Source organism: Phyllostomus hastatus, unplaced genomic scaffold, assembly GCF_019186645.2.
Source record: "Phyllostomus hastatus isolate PE091 unplaced genomic scaffold, TTU_PhHast_1.1 phas_scaffold_385, whole genome shotgun sequence".
NCBI classification, from domain to species: Eukaryota; Metazoa; Chordata; class Mammalia; order Chiroptera; family Phyllostomidae; genus Phyllostomus; species Phyllostomus hastatus.
Window position 1 is genome coordinate 14787187 of NW_025334026.1, and position 16107 is coordinate 14803293.

The 16107-nt window shown below is 57.7% G+C and overlaps 1 protein-coding gene across 2 annotated transcripts in view; it reads right to left on the reverse strand.

The window, feature by feature from the left end:
* The window catches only part of COL26A1 (collagen type XXVI alpha 1 chain), a 176218-nt gene that overhangs the window by 14502 nt on the left and 145609 nt on the right, over positions 1 to 16107 (reverse strand). For both annotated transcript variants that reach the window (XM_045819488.1, XM_045819487.1), the window contains exons 4-5: positions 8502 to 8563; positions 1034 to 1187 (exon numbers count right to left, since the gene is read on the reverse strand). In XM_045819488.1, the coding sequence (XP_045675444.1) occupies positions 1034 to 1187; positions 8502 to 8563 (216 nt within the window). The remainder of the gene's footprint in view (positions 1 to 1033; positions 1188 to 8501; positions 8564 to 16107) is intronic.

A 16107-nucleotide genomic window follows, 5' to 3' on the forward strand; every position in this document is an offset into this window, starting at 1 on the left:
ACCGCCGCCACCGGGGCAGTGCTAAGAAGCTGCGGGCCCCACTGGGAGAGAGGAGGGGAGGGAGACCATCGCCTCCTAAGGGCTCTAGCGGGACCAAGAATCGTGGGGACAAAGAGCCCCTGGATTGCTGGCTAACCCCAGGGGTCACTTCTCTGAGCCTGTTTTCTCCTCTGACCCCAAGCTTTAAGAGCTTACTAGAATGATGAGAGAGGCCATCGGTCCAGCCTGAGTGACATAAAAAGATTTACTCACTGGCACAGCAAGGACGCTGGCCAGTCAGAAGGGACACCAGCCTTAAACCTGAGTGCGGCCATACTGATGGGCGCCAGCTGACCGCCCAGGCAGGTGAAGGCCCCGCACAGCACCTGGTGCGAGGCGGGCATCCAGCAATCCAAGCTGCTGTCACCAGTTACTATTGCTATTCGCAGACTCAAGGGACAGAATTCTGACCAACGGATGGAAGCTGCAGAAAGTAAATTTTATCCCTGACTCTAAAAAGTGGAGGGAAGGGAGAAAATAACAGGGCGGCAGAGGTCCTCCAACTCCAGTTGGAGAGCTTAGACAGGACCCCCCAGAAAGTGGTGGGAGACAGCTCCCTGTCTCTGGGGGTGTGCAGACAGGGGCTGCTGTACATTGACCCAACCAAGGGGTAGGCTGGGCTGAGGGCCTAAATGAAGACACTGAGGGGCATCAGGGCAGCTCACGAGGACAGTAGCTGGACTGTAGTACAATAAGGAATGGTGGGGACTGTGGCAAACTGCAGAGCTTGGACAAAATCTGAAGGAGCAAACATGACTTAGCTGCAGCCCATTGTTTCCATGACCGACTGCCAGCCCTGAAAGTCAGATCTTCCATTTTCCTAAGAGAAGCCAGAAATCCTGATTTTTATGTGATATCTGTAGCTCGATTGTTTTAAATGTCATGTGGGCACATTGGACTCAGAGGCCTGGTGGGTGGCCTACCCGTGGACCCCTGGGAGGACACTCCAGGGCCTCTCTGGCTGGCCGAGCCCTGCCCCGTAGGCTGCACTCACCGGCTGGCCCTGTAGGCCTTCTCCGGGGCCCCGGGTGGGCGAGAGGGAGGGCGTCAGGGAGGAAGTCCTCATTCCAGGGGGGCGGGGTGCTCTGGGGGGCTGGCAGGTCATTGTCCGGGCTCGAGGGCCGCTCCGCTGCTTCCAGCAGGAGAACCTGGGCCAGAGATGGGCAGAGGGTCAGGCCCAGGCCAGACCAGGCACACACGGGGACAGGGACGGCCCCTGTGAGACCTTCAGCTGCCCGCTGCCGGCCTGGGTGGTCACCTTCCTCAGCGGGACCACAGCTCCCTTGCCAGAATGCTCCTCCCCCCCTTCTCTGCTTCCCATTTCAGGGCAGCCCTCCTGGGCCTCAGGCTCAAGCAGGTACCCAGGGGACATGTGCAGAGTCCTGTGCACTTCCTCTGGAGCGGCCACCCCTGGGCCTGGAGACCTGTGGTTGTTTGAGCAATGACCACTGCCACCTCCACCTCACTGCTCCTCAAAAGCGGGGGCTAGTGTGCTTGTCCCCCATGCTGCCTCACTCGGGGCACAAACAGCATGGTCAGGGAGTGTTTGTGGGTACGTGGGTGGGTGTGTGGACAGATGCAAGGGGGAGGGAGGGAGGGAGGAAAATAAGGAAAGGAAAAAGGTAGAGTGAGGGAGAGAGAAAGACAGAGAAAAAGAAAGAAAAAAGAAGAAAGAGGAAGGAAGGAAGGGAGGGAGGGAGGGAAAGGGAAAGAGAAAGGGAGGGGAGGGGAAGGGAAGGGGAGGGAAGGGAAGGGAAGGGAAGGGGAAGGGAAGGGAAGGGAAGGGGAAGGGAAGGGAAGGGAAGGGAAGGGAAGGGAAGGGAAGGGAAGGGAAGGGAAGGGAAGGGAAGGGAAGGGAAGGGAAGGGAAGGGAAGGGAAGGGAAGGGAAGGGAAGGGAAGGGAAGGAAGGGAAGGGAAGGGAAGGGAAGGAAGGGAAGGGAAGGGAAGGGAAGGGAAGGGAAGGGAAGGGAAGGGAAGGGAAGGAAGGGAAGGGAAGGAAGGGAAGGGAAGGGAAGGGAAGGGAAGGGAAGGGAAGGGAAGGGAAGGGAAGGGAAGGGAAGGGAAGGGAAGGGAAGGGAAGGGAAGGGAAGGGAAGGGAAGGGAAGGGAAGGGAAGGGAAGGGAAGGGAAGGGAAGGAAGGGAAGGGAAGGGAAGGGAAGGGAAGGGAAGGGAAGGGAAGGGAAGGGAAGGGAAGGGAAGGGAAGGGAAGGGAAGGGAAGGGAAGGGAAGGGAAGGGAAGGGAAGGGAAGGGAAGGGAAGGGAAGGGAAGGGAAGGAAGGGAGGGAAGGGAAGGAAGGGAAGAAAAAACTAAATGGGCCTGGTTTGGTTCATGAATTTTAGTAGGAGCTCCAAGAAAACTAATGGAGGTCACAGTCACTCAAGGGCAGCCTGGAAAGCACCCTGTCTTCTCCCCTGGAGGGAATCAAGGGTCAAAGACTGCAAAGACCCAGGGCCTGGGCAAGGAAACTCCCTCCTTAATTCCCTTGAACTTGGAGCCAGGCCTCAGTGGCCTCAGCAAAGCCCCGCTGCCCCCAAAGAGGCCAGCAGGGGGCACTGCATGCCCAGGATCAATGCAGGGTGGGTGGGCAGGCACCAAGAACCTAGGTAGGCCCACCCAGGGGGTGGAGGTGGGGCGGAGGATGAGGAGCTCTGGGGTCCCTCAGTCGCGTTAAACACAGTCTGATGTTCTGCCCCCCGCCCCCCCCCCGGTGTGTCCTTGGTCTTACGTCCCATCTGCCTGATGGGGAGGAATCAGTCTGGTGTCTCAAGTCCCCTCTAGCTCTTGGGAGCCTGCTGGAGTACTAGACACTGCCACCCCCTGCTGTGACTAAGGGGTCTGGGCTGGGGCAGGGGGTGGTGAGGGTGGGCCTGCCTGGAGGGCCCACCGTTACCATGATCTTTGTCTAATCCCACAGGCACTGCCTCCCAAAGGCATCCAAACCCCACGCGGGGCCCGAACGCCTACCCTGTCCCATCCTGTACCCACTCTGCCGTCAGAGTCCTGGGGCCACCCTGGGACTCCATCTCTCCGCTTCTAGGGGGGTCAGGGCCTATGCACTTGGCCTTCCCCGGGCTGCACCCCAGAGCCCCTCAGCCTGCGGTCAGCCACAGTGTGTCCCCCCTGGCCTGTGGCCCCAGGCTCCACAGCAGCCTCTGGCCTTCCCTGCCTCCATCTGCTCTCCCTCCCCTCCTGGGGCTCCCCCCACCCCATCCCCGGCACAGCAGGGAATGAAGGCCTCCTGCAGACAGAGCCCAAATGGGCCCTGCTCCGGGCCTCCAGTGTGCCTGCACGGTGCCGTTCGGCCCTGCCCTGGCCTTCCTGGGCCTCAGCTTCAGCTCGTTCACTCTGCTCTGTTCCTGCCCTGAATGACCCCCAGGGCCCCTCCTGATTCAAGACGCCCTGCTCCAGCCTCTTGCTCCTGCAGGGCTCTCTGCCAGCCCTGCCCTTCCCTCCCAAGGAAGATCCTGAGACACCAGGCCACCCCCTCCTCCCTACTGTCTATCTTACCCTTTGGGCAGAGCGGGGACCTCCTCTCCATCCCCCTACACTTGCTTTGTGCCAAAGCCAGCCAGAGTGGGCAATGCCACCAGCTGGGCCACCTGGAGTGGGCACCCTCCTACTCCTGGTCTCCAGAGCCCAGCATGGGATAAGTGCCACCTGATGGGGGGCGCTCAGGCCCTGTGACCATGCAGACTGGCTTGATCCTGGCTCTCCCATGTGGCCGCTGGGTGACCCTGTGCAAGCACAATAACCTCTGTGAGCCTTAGTTTTCCCATCAGCAAAACTGGGGTGATAACAAGCTGCCTTCACAGCACTTAGGCCTGGGCTAGGCTGGGTTTTCCCAAGGGTGTGGCAAAGGGTCCTTGTGAGCAACCCCACCCCCACCAGTTCTGCAGTGTCCCTGGGGCTGGGTGACAGAGTCCCTGAAGATACTAGGGAACCAGTGTCTCAGGGTCTCCATCTGTGCTGGAGGGCTGGGCTCCTGCCCTGTGAGCCTCTGGCAGCTTTTCTGAGCCCCACCCCCCCATCTGACCCTCACAAGAGCCCATGGGACAGGAAGGGTCATGGTGGCCACATCACAGGCACGGTGGAAATAAAGGTTCAGAGACCACAAGTGGCTCGTCCAAGGTTGCTCAGCGAGCAGACAGAGGGGCCCCATGTGGTGCCTCGTCCACCTCCCCAAGCTGGGCCACAGCCTTGGCCATGGCGGAGCTTCACAGAGGCAAGAAGGAACCAGTTGGCTCGGGTCACACAGCGCCTTTGGGGAGGAACCCAGTCTTCTGACCCCAGAAACCCTACGGGAAGGTGAGGGTTATGATACCTGCCTCAGCCACAGTTTTCACTGGGAAGCTGGCTGGACGTTCAGAGTCAGAGTCTCTGGGGCAGCGGAGGAGCCAGGGACGGGGTGGGGGGGACGGAGCTGGCTGCCAGTGGCAGGTGAGGGGGACCCAGGACGGTGGGCATGAGGATGGGGGTGAGGAGCACAGGCAGGACCCGGTTCCCCGGGGCCTGGGGGAAGGGGGTAGGTGCAGGCGGGAGTGGCTCTCCCAGTTTTGGCCTGGCTCCAAGGACAGTGGGATGGCCACCAGTCAAACAAGGGCATGGGAGAGGGCAGGACTGGAGTGAAGGTGACCCTGTGGGGGGCGAGTTCAGCTGCAGTGTCTTGGGGGAACCGGCACATGGACACACTTAACAGGGAGTAGTCAGTCGGGGTAAGTGCAGGGATCCAAGGGGGGCCTGACAGGGGCTCCTGGGGGCAGATCCCAGCATCCCCTTTCGTGCCCAGGCTGCAGGCTCCCCTGAGGGGACCTGTCCCCACACGAAAGGCCTGACTCACTTTTTTCCGGGACACTTCCCACACAGACACAAGGCCCCTGGAGCCCACAGACCAGGGCAGAGGCGTGATCACGGCCAAGTTAGCATCAGCCCTGGCGGGAGTCCAAACCCTCCTGGCCTGGCCTTGGCCAGCCTCCTGCAGAAACTGACCCCACCCCTGCGGGGCATGAGCTCCCGAGGCAGACAGCAATGGGTGTGGGGACTCGGCCCAAGGAAACCAGACCACGGCCTTCCAGGGCAGTGGCCCTAAAGACGTCATTGTGGTCTGGCCGACTGGCACCAGACACCAGCGGAACGCTGAGGCTTCTGTGACCCTCATGCAGGGAAGTCCCCTTGGGCTCCCTCCCACTCCTTGTGGTCCATGAAGTCAGAGTTTAAACTGAGGGGGAGGAGAGGAAGGAAGGCAGAGAGTTTTTTCCTGCTGGCTGTCTGCCTCTCGATCCCCCCGCAGCCATTCCAGCTGCCCCAGGAAGACAGGGTGGCAAAGGTCCCAAATCAGCTGCGAGGTCTGGGTCTTCTGGCAACTCAACCGCCCTTGGTCAGCAAAGACGGCGCCGGCCCTGGTGGCTGTCTGGACCCCACCGCCTCTTTGCCCCTTGCTCCAGGACCCCGACTGCCCGGGGAAAGACGCAAGATGGCCCAGGTACTCGTGTTCCCAGCTCCCTTGCAGCCAGGAGGCAGGTGTGTAGCCCTGGCCAACGAGACATAATGGGTTTGTTGGGGGGTACCGACTGCCCTGGAATGTGACGTCAGGACGTGATGCCTGGAGCTGCAGTCGTCACTTTGTGATGACGAGTCATGGACCATCAGGACAGAGGGTGAACCGCTGATGAGGTGAAGGGGAAGGCTGCGAGGAATGTGGTGCCACCAAGCCAACCCCAGAGCCACCTGCTCCTGGACTGTTTGTTGAAGAAACAATAAGCACCCTTAAGGAGCGCCCTGCCAGTAGTTGGATTTCTGTTACACCCAGGGGCCTTCCTCCCAAAAACCAAAATAGGCTTTTTGTCTGAGGGAAGAGGAGGCTCAGGTTTCAGGCCTCTGGGTTGCTGCTCCCTGTTGTCAGCTGCTTGATTTGATGCCCGTCTGGGGTCTGGCTGCCTGACTCTGCCGTCAGCCACCGGACCCCAGCCTCTGGCCTGGCTGACCCCGGCTCCATGCTGTCTGACCCCTGCAGGCTCCCCTGACCTTGGTACAGCCCCTGAGCTGCTTCACTGTCCCGACAACTTGCCCAAATTGCGTCTTCCTCCTTACCCAGGCCACCGCCTCTCAAAGCCCTCTGACCCAGGCCAACACAACTCCTAGCAGCCCTGTCTCTCTAGGACACACTCGGGCATGAAGCAGGCAGGTGGGCATCTAGAAGGTGACCCAAACAAGGCACAGGAGCTGAGACAGGAGTCTTGCAGCCCCTACCTGGGAACCAGGAAGAAGGCGGGCTGTTGAACTGGGCTCCCACAAGGAAGTGCGACCACCTCTCTGCACTCCCCAGACCCAAGCTACCTCCCCCAACTCCCCACTCAAGAGCCATCTGAGCTTCCGCCTGTACATCCGCCTCAGAGCAACCCAGTGAGGAGCAGAGAAGTGCCCCCTTCAATTTGTTTCACTGGGCGGCAGAATGAGGCCTGGAGCTAAGAAGGGACGTGCCAAGGCAGGGCTACTGCCGGGACAGGAACCGTGGCCCTGGCTCCTCTCGCACATCCTGCTGTCCCTCCCCCCAGAGTCTGCAGGGGGGTCGCGATCCCCATGCTCAGGGCCAGAGAGCAAGCCTGGCCACCAGCCTGCTGCCCGTGGCTGTGCTGCTGGGGCCAGTGGGAGGGAGGTGTCAGGCTGGGAAGCCGTGGGCAGGAATTGCTCACGGCAGGAGGGCAAGAGCGAAGGCCAGGTGGGCGGGGACAGCGTGCCAGTCCTCCCCCGGAGTTGTGACTTTTAACACCCCGAGGTGCTGGGCCGGGGCCAGGGCAGGCTGCGGGCCGAGGCTCTGCCAAACCACACAGAGGCCTCAGGTGCCTGGAAAATGCCCGTCAGGCAGCAGGCCCAGGGACCCTGCCTTTTCTAGATTCTCGGGTGCCAGAAGTTCACCCAGCACCAGACCGCTCCAGGGCTGCCCCAGCCCCAGTGTGGCCCAGGTAGCGGCAGCTGCTCCCTGAAGCCTTCCACCCCCACCCCCAAAAAGCCACTGGCCCTGTGAGGTGGCACTTTAACCCATCCCACACCTGAGGAAGTGGGGCTTGGCTGAAGTCACCTAGCAGGCGCGTGGTGGTCCCACGTATGTCTGACTCCAGGTGACAGTCACCTGCAGCACCCGTCTGACCAGGCAGGTGCCCTCGTGGTCAAGCTTCCAAGGCAGGGGGCAAGGCCAAAGGCGAGGTGGAGTTGGCAAGGGCCCGGTACGTGTGTATGTGTGTCTGTGTGTGTGTGCATGTGTGTGTGCATGTGTGTGTGCACTCATGTGTATCCGTGTGCATGTGTTTGTAGTGTGTGTGTGCGCGCACACGCATGCAAGTGCAGGGGGGCACCTGCCTGTCAGGCTCTCCTGGGCCTGCTCTCAGGGCTCTTGCCTTGGGGGTCCCTCAGCCCACCTCGGGGCGCTGTCCTCACTCCGGCCTCCCTGGTAGCTGGCCATTATCATACCACTCGCTGGTCAGACACCCTCTCCTGGGCTAAACCTGCCCCAGCTGGGAGCTCTGTCTCAGGCTCGGGTACATCCAGCCTCCCAGTGCTGGCTCTGCCCTGGGCCAGGCGATCCCTCCCCCTGAAGTCTTGCTGCCCCAAGGGGTCAGTCCTCCCGCAGGCCAGCCCCTCCAGTCAGTCCTCTGACCTCTGGGGTTCTCGGGAGAGCAGCCCAGCCGGGGCACAGCCCATGGCCCCCACTCCTTTGCCTCCTGCCTGCCTGTACCTGCCAAGGGCTTCCTCTGGCCATGAGTGAACTTGGGGGTGGACCAGAGTGACAGGGAACACCACCTACCAGATGCCTCGCCCAGTGAGGGGGCGACATCCCGGCCCCTCGAGGGCCCTCTCTGCAGCACGTGCTCTCCCCATCTCCCGGAGGGGCACTCACAGGTAACCTGCCCGGCAACACACCTGCACCTCCAATGTCCTCCCTTCCCTGGCCTACTTCCTCTCTCTTCCCCAATGCCCCCCGGGGCCATTCCCAAAGAAATACTTACGCTTTATCAAGTCCTTCAAGTGCTTCTGGGGTGACCTGCTTCTCCCCAGGTAGACAGGCCGAGGGCTGGCTAGTGCTGGCTCTTCTGTGCCCAGCCCCGTGCCAGACGGCAGGGGGGGAGCCAGAGTTGGGGACAGTACCCCTTTCTACTGAGAGGCCAACTTCCGGGCATCCAGTCTCCCAGCCCCCAAGGCCTGTACACAGACCAGCCTATGGGCTAACCCGGGACCTTCAGATTTCTTGTTCTTCCCACTCCCTTCCCTGACTCCAGGAGGCTGGCCCAGCTTAGAGAAGGCCACCCAGGGCCACCCAGGCCCCAGCAGCACCCAATCCCTGGGACTGGGCTGCACAGGCCTGCTGGGCTCCCTGAGGCTGGGGTTTCCCCAGCCACAGTCTGCAGGTGGCTGACGCACCCTCCCCACAGCCAGCTCTCCGGGCCCAGGCTCCCCAGTCCGTCTGACCTTGGCCTCCAGCGTGATCAGTCGCTCACTCATGTCACTGAGCCGGGTACAGTTCATGCATTCTGAAAGAGAAGAGGATCCCAGGTGAGGATGGAGTGTAGATCCCGGGGGAGGAGCAACTTGGCCACTGGGATGGCTTCTGGATAAGCAGGCAGGGAAACCTTTGACTGGTTTGCCTGGAAAACTCCTGCCCACCCGTCAGGGCATTATCCTAAGCATCCTCTCCAGCATGCGGCCTGTCTGACCTCTGAACCTCCTTTCTGAGCACCCGCAGCACATGGTACCATCTGTGTACTCAGCAGAGTGTCTGAGCCAGAACTGAGCCAGCACCCGGATGCCTCGTCAGCCTGTGAGCTTCACGATGGCAGGGGTCTTTGCTTTGTTTGCCCGTGAATCTCAGCACCTGGCGCAAAAAAAGCAGGGACTCAAAAGACCTGAGAGTTGATGAGTGAATAGTAAATGAGATGTGCTCCCTGACTTTGAGAACTATCGTCTCAAAGACACAGCTGGTAAGGTCCGTGCTGGGGCTTTAAGAACAGAACATGCAAGAGAGTGTCATGGGGGATGCCAAAGCCAGTCTGAAGTGAGGAGTAGGTGGTCAGGGAGGGCATCCTGGAGGCAATGGCATCTAAAATGAGGCCCAAGAGATATGTAGTGATTGGCCAGGTGAGAGAGTGGGGAAAGGCTGTTGGGAACTGCCCTGCCTGGTTTCAGGAGCTGTAACCACCCCCATGGGTAAGGCTGAGTGAGCAACCTTGGGACCTTAAGCCACTAAGGAGACAAAGCTTATCTCCCTGGCAGGGGTGCTGCCTCTGCTCCTTTTACTTCACCCTGCCTGGCTCCCAATGCTTGATTGGTTAGCCAATGATGGGTAAGATTCCTGAAGGGAGGGACAACCTAAGACAGGCAAGATCATGGTGGGGAGGCCCAGGGAAGGACTTGGGGGGCTATGGCAAAAGGGGGTGATGGACCCTCGCCACGTGGCTTTGACATAGCCTGAGTCCTCATTCTGTCTGTGAGAAGTCTCCTAATCTCTTGGCTGCCTTACTTCCCCTGCCTGACTTAAGCCTGAAACAATGACAGAGGTGGGTGCAGCCCTGTGCTGGAAAGGGCGGACTCCCCGGGTGATCAGGCCTGAGAAAGAATATGTAAAACCCCGTGAAACCTGCTTTGTTTAGAATGCTCTCAATTAAATGATAAGGGTCCAAGCAGGAAGTGAGTTTGTTTCCCAAAGTTTTATGGCCTTTTAGCTATCTGACCCTGACTCAAAATAGGCCCTCAGAGTTCTTGTATGTTATCTATTGTTTGATCCTTACTGCCTGATAATGCTTAATGAGCTTTACGTATACACCCTGTATTCCTATGCAAATTGAATCCAATAAAAGCCTCTCAAGGTAAGGATTGGGGTGCTCTCCTCTTGAGAGGGTGGCTGAGGCGCTCCGAGGCTTGCTCTCCCCTTGAGAGAAGTTGCACTGTCCCTTTTCTTCCACAGGACTTGGTGGTCCGTGTGAATTTATTTCGTAACATCCATAATGCCGTGGACACTGCAGGCCAGTGTCCACATCAAAAGGCCAGGTTTAGCAGAGGGAAGAACAAGTACTGAGGCCTGGAGGGGAACCAGCAACTGATAAAACTGCTTTTTTGTGCACTACCCAAGTAGACGGAGCTCAGCTGATCGTCCATGGTGAGCCAGAAATAGGGTCCTTAACGGGAGCCTGGGGGCCCGGAACTGCAGCGGTGCTAGTGGGCGCTGCTGTCATAAAGCCACCGCCACTGTTTGTGAAGTATCTGAATGCTTTTTAAAAGGTTATTATGAGGTCATTATTTTGAGGTGACTTTTTAAAAGTTAACATCAAATCAATTGTAAATTAATTTAAATATATTGTGTTAAGAACCTACTAAAGAAAGTGTCACCACATTTTAAGTAATCATTGCCATGTCTTTGTCTAAAACACAATCAAGGTTGACTTAAATGTTTTCTTTCACAGTTGTCTTTGTTTTTAAATCTGATCTTTTCTTGGTTCCCCACCCACCCCGGCACTGAGGAAGTGTTACCTTCCCTACTCATGGGGAAGTATTGACTTCGTGGTCAGCATTCTAAAGCACTTCTGACTTGAATATTTTTGTACATTTTTATCAATTATTAAACCTATTCTAGCAAAAAGAAAAAAAAAGTATGGGTCTGCCAGCCACCTGGACAAACCCCAGCACGCCTGGGGGCCACCACTGCTGCAGCGGGAGCCCCAGCACGGAGGCCCGGCAGGAAGAGCCCCTGCAGCCAATGGGCAGCTGCTGGAGTGGGTGAAGGTCATGGTCAGATTTGCATTTTTGAAAGCTCACTCTGGCAGCAAAGTTTACAGTGGTGGTGAGGGGTGTGGGAAGCCCGATGAGGACACCAGCAACGGTCACCCCCCAGGCTCGCATCTCCCTGGGCCGTGATGATCTGCTTCCGTCTGACCCCCCTGAGAACCAGAGCTCGCAGTGAGGAAATAGGTGGTTCAAAGCTGTTCTAAAGAGCTTCTGTTGCTCTGCCAGTCAGGGGACACCTGAATTCTTCACTCAGTTCCAAGTGTTACCCTACGGGAACCATTCTGGTTAAACAGACGCAGACACACGAGAGGTTGTGGGTAACTCACTAGGTCCCACTGGGTGTGTGGAGGCCCCTGGGCTGTGGTGAGGCCTGCACGCCCACCAGCAGGGTCCAGAGGCCCCACGCCAGCCTGTCCTTGGAAAGGTCCCCTCATTGTCACTGAAAGCAAATCCCAGTTCTAAAGTGGTGGTTGCTCCGTGAGAGGCGTGGGGGGATGGCCAGGGGATCTACGGGCCGTGGGAATAGGTGGTTCAGGCTGTGTCCTTCCCAGGGTGCCCGGCCGCAGGGCCAGAAGCGCTAACACCCACTGCTTTCTGCTCCCCGGCCTTGTCTGGGTCTGTAAGGTCTCTGGTTCCTCCCTGTTCCCTGGGCTGGGCCCAACCAGCGGCTTATAGGCATTTTTTAGGAAAAGAATGTCCCCCCCCGCCAGAAACCACGTCCGTAACCTCACCACATAAAACAAATTAAAAATGGAGGTGTAAACACCGAAACTCTAACTCAACCAGAAGAATGCACACAGTTGTCTGGCTCTGGGTCGGGGCACGACTTCACAGAGACCAGAGAGACGGCGTGGTTTCTGGTTGAAAGGGGTGGGCGGGTTGCAGGGATTAAAGACACTGGGTTCCCTCTAGTTTCTCCCGGGAAAGGCGTGGTAAGGAAGGGAAAAGGTTAGCCCGCAGAGCAAAGAGAAGGCAGAGGGGACCCTCTGCAGACGGGCGCTACAGGTAAATGAAGCGCAGCCAGGGGCCGGGGCCCAGCCTCTTTAACACACAGGGGGTATCCCCTCCAGGCTCGCTGCTCCGGCTGGGACAGCCGCAGGTGGGAGAGGGGAGGAGTCCTGCCTGGGCACAGGGACTCCCCTGAGGAGAAAGGCCCGTAGGTACTGACGTTGGGGGAGCCCCTCGGGGAAATAGCTGAGGCCCCATAGGCCCCCAGTCAATAAGGCCAAACCCCAAGGAAAGAGTCTAAGGTGGCTTTAGTGCCCCCTTCTTAAATACAGACAGCCCTGCACTTCAGGGTGCCTGGGCCTCTTGAGGCCTTCCCCAAGAAGCCTTTCATGGGGAAGACAGATCAAAGCAGAGAAGGTCCCATTTGTCTCTCCAACCACCCTCCACCCCACCCAACCTCCCCACCACCACACAACTGCACCCTCAGCCACCTGGAGGCACGGGGGGCCCATGAGCCCCTTGGCCACCTGCTACTGCTGACAGGGTGGACGGCAGGGTGGTGAGAGTGAGGGCACCTGTCCTCGGAGCAAAGGCCCGGACTGTCTTGAGCAGCCACGTCTTGTGGGGAGCAGGCTGCTTGAGCTCCAGCTCCCCCAGCCCTGCACCAGGAGGGCACAACACCGCCCCCCGCCGCCCTGGGCAGCAGGAAAAGCAGGGGGAGGATAGATGTGGGTAAGTTGTAAATCAGAGCCCCAGCCCCACCCAAGGAACAGTTCGGCAGTGTTTACAGACCTTGAACAGTGTTTCCAGGGCCCGAGGCAACAAACAGGACTCCCTGCAGGGGGGAAGGTCAGCAGAGGGAGGGAGGGCTCTTGCAGGAACCTATTTCTGGAAAGTGTGCTGGGCCCAGGCCCAGTTTGCTCTGGCACCAGGCACCCTGTTTGGCAAGTGAGGAGCTGCTTGGCTGTTGGTGGGCACAGGGGGTCCAGCTCCCCAGCCGCCGAGAGGCCCAGGAGGCCTGGCCAACGGGCAGGGAAGGGCGAATCCGTCAGCCTGGCCTCCCTGTGCCACCTGCCCTGGCAGGCACTCTGAGACCAGGAGGCTTTTATGGTTCCCCTGGCATTCTGTCATGGACAGGCAATTAAAGTACATTTGTTTAACTTTCTGTAATTATTCATGGAGCGGTGGAAACATGGAAACGGCATGATGGGACTGACCGGCTCTGGCTGGACCAGGCCCCGCCTGCCCAGCCCCAGGCCTTGGTTTTCCCTCAGTGAGACGAGGGCTCTAACTTCCTGGGATTCTGCAGACTCCCGTGTCCCCAGTCTTCTTCCCGACCACACAGGCCCACGGGCACCAGGCCCGCACATTTCCTGGTGTCTAGGACACAGGTGCAGAAACTTTTGTCAGAAAATCTTTGCCAGTATGTGTGTATCAGAAGTGTGGATGTGCCAGACAAACCTGTGTGTGTGTGTGCACGCACACATGTGCGTGTGCAAGAGAGAGAGACTGAGACTAGTTCCTTGGTGTGGTCAGTGGAAAGGGGACTCTGTAGAGACAACTAACTCACTCTGTGGCTTGAGAGGCCCTCATTTCACCTCTCTGCGCCTCAGTTTCCCCCTTTTGTAACAGGGGTTTGCACGGGGTCTGCTCCAAGGCCCTCAGAGTCCTGGACTTCTCGCTCTTGCCACCAGCACCCTCGCCCTGGGCTCTCACGGCCGGGCTCTGCGTACCTACAGCAAGAAGGTAGTTGCCAATCCACCTGCCATGTGCCTTTGGCTGGCAGTGCAGCTGGTGATGGCTCTGCACCCAGAATCCAGGGCCCGCCTCCTGCATGAGGCCGACTCCCAAGCCCTGGTCCCTGAGAGGGGCTTCATCCCTAGGGTAGGAGGTGGCTGCACCAGAGGAATGTAAAGAGGCAGGGGGAGCACACTGTGAGCCTTGGGCCATGAGACCCCAACAGGGAGAACCAGGGCGCATAGGTGGTCCTGTCCCCAGAAACCCAGCTCCCTCTGTGAGAGGTCTTAGAGAGGGGTCTGCAGGGAGGGTACATGTACAGGGTGGATGTCACCAGAAGGCCAGCACAACATGGCTCAGCTGGAGGAGATCCTTTAAAATCCCCTTGGGACCGTTCACCTTAGCCAAGACTCTTAGGCCCCATTAGGAGAAGAAAGTTCCAAGGAGGTCAGTGGAGTCAGATGTTGTGGGGACAGAGGCAGGGCAGGCCAGGTAGGTTGGTCACGAATGATCACGGGGGACCACAGGGACAAGGAGGTCCCGAGTGGCCTCAGTTTCTTAGGTGGGGCAAGAGATGGGCTGGGCCAGCACAAACCCATGCGGCACCTTCCTGGCTCACTACACACAGCGTCAGCCCTGCTCCTCCCGAGAGGTTAGCCTGGGGCCACACCTGCTTCCAGTGCCTCCCTCTGAGGCCTGGAGGTCAGTGAAGACCCTCCTCCACTAGTGAAGCTTTGGTCAGCTCACTCTCTGTCAGAAATGCTGAGCAGTTCCCACCGCTCTCGGGAAAACGTCCTTGTCTTAGCTGGGCTTAGCCAGCCCGCACTGGTCTCTGCCTTGCACTCTCACCACCACACCCCCATCCAGGCCAGGCCAACTGCCTCCAACTGCCAGGACACACCACCGGGGCTTTCCCCGAAGCCCACAGCCTCTCTCCAGTCTTCAAGTCAAAGGTGTTGCTTTGAGGAGATATTTTCTGCCTAAGGTTTTTATACCCAGCTCAACTATCCCTCAAGGTCCAAGGGGAGAATAAAGGCATTTGCAGACATGCGTGGTCTCCCATATTTGTGCTCCGGCACCCCCTCCCCAGGAAGATGTTGAAGGGTGTGCTCTGTCAAAACAAAGGAGAAAACTAGAGAAAGTACCCAAAACAAAGACAAGTTCAACACGGGAGAGAGACAAAGGGATATCCCAGGAAGGGAAATGAAGGAATGACAGTGTGCGGTAGGCTGGAGCGAAAGCCAACTACGCTGGACCAGGAGACAGGTGATTCTAGAAGGGAGAGAGCCCCTGATGTGTGCGAATGTGAGGAAGAGAGAACTAAACTTCTTTTGGAAAATCTGGGGTGAATCAGTGACGTTCCAAGTGACACGCCTCTATGATATGGCTTAAAAAACTAAGCAAGAAAAAAATTAATTATTAATTTTCAGAAAAATGAAGTCTAAAGCAAAGAGAAGTGCCTTGGTATACTACCTGCACCAGCATTTGCTTTGTTATAACACTGTTCATTGCCTGTTGATCTAACTCAAACTGTGAAACAATCATCCAGGAGCTGGGGAGGAGGAGGCGACCTGGAAGATGGATCAGGGTGAACAAAAGCACCAGATCCCTGCACAGGCAGAAGTCAACAGAGAATCTCTAGGATTAAAAACCATGAGAAACAGCAATGTGTCAATGTTAGTCATCACTATGGAGGTAAGCACCGCCACACCCCGCCCCCCCAAAAAAGTACTTGACTAAAGGGAATGAAAATCATGAGTAAAGAGGGGAACAGGGGGCTGCTCCTTCTCACTGTAGGCCTTAAAGGACTGTTTGCCTTTTTAAAAACACATTTAATATGCAAAATATAATTAAATGTTTAACTGGGTAAAGACAAGAGGTGTGCTCGTGATGCTATGTCAGAAATACACAGAATTGCATCTGTATTCTGTTTATAATTATATAAGAGGTAAATAGTCAAGGAATGGAAGCTGGAAAAGTGGAAACAGTTGCAGTGGTAGGATTATGGGTGTTTTGTCCTCGTTTTTGTAAAATTTCTGGGGGGTATTTTATTCTTTTGGCTCAGTTTCTGGGTCTAAAAATGTGGCCAACCTTCCCTACCTAGATGGGGTTGCTGTGGGGGTGGGAAAACCGAGGGGGAGTGGTGTCCGCCTACCCCGGTCCCTTTGTCCCAGCTTCCGACACCCAGCCCCTGGGCCCCTGACTTTCTCATGTCCCCCAATGCTCAGCTCCTGGCTAGGCCACCCCACCCCTCAGGGCCATGACCACGCTGAGAGCAGCTCCCTGCCCATGTGGGGCTGGTGGCCTCTGCTCCCCTCTGCATGAGCCCACCTCTGGTTCCACATAATAGCAGGCACACAGTAGGCTCTTAATATCCATGGATTGAATAATTTTTACACTCTGAACAGAGCAGAAGACATTGCAAATCATTCCAAGATAGGGAAACCAAGGCCCAAAGAGGAAAGAGAGTTGGCCAAGTTCACGGCCTCATGGCAGATGAGCTGCCCCAGGTCTGCTCCCTCCATCTAGGGCCCAACCATTGACCACAGACCATGAGCCCATCCTCAGTTTACTGGGGGTTTCCTGCATTATGAGGAGAGATTCGCATGGG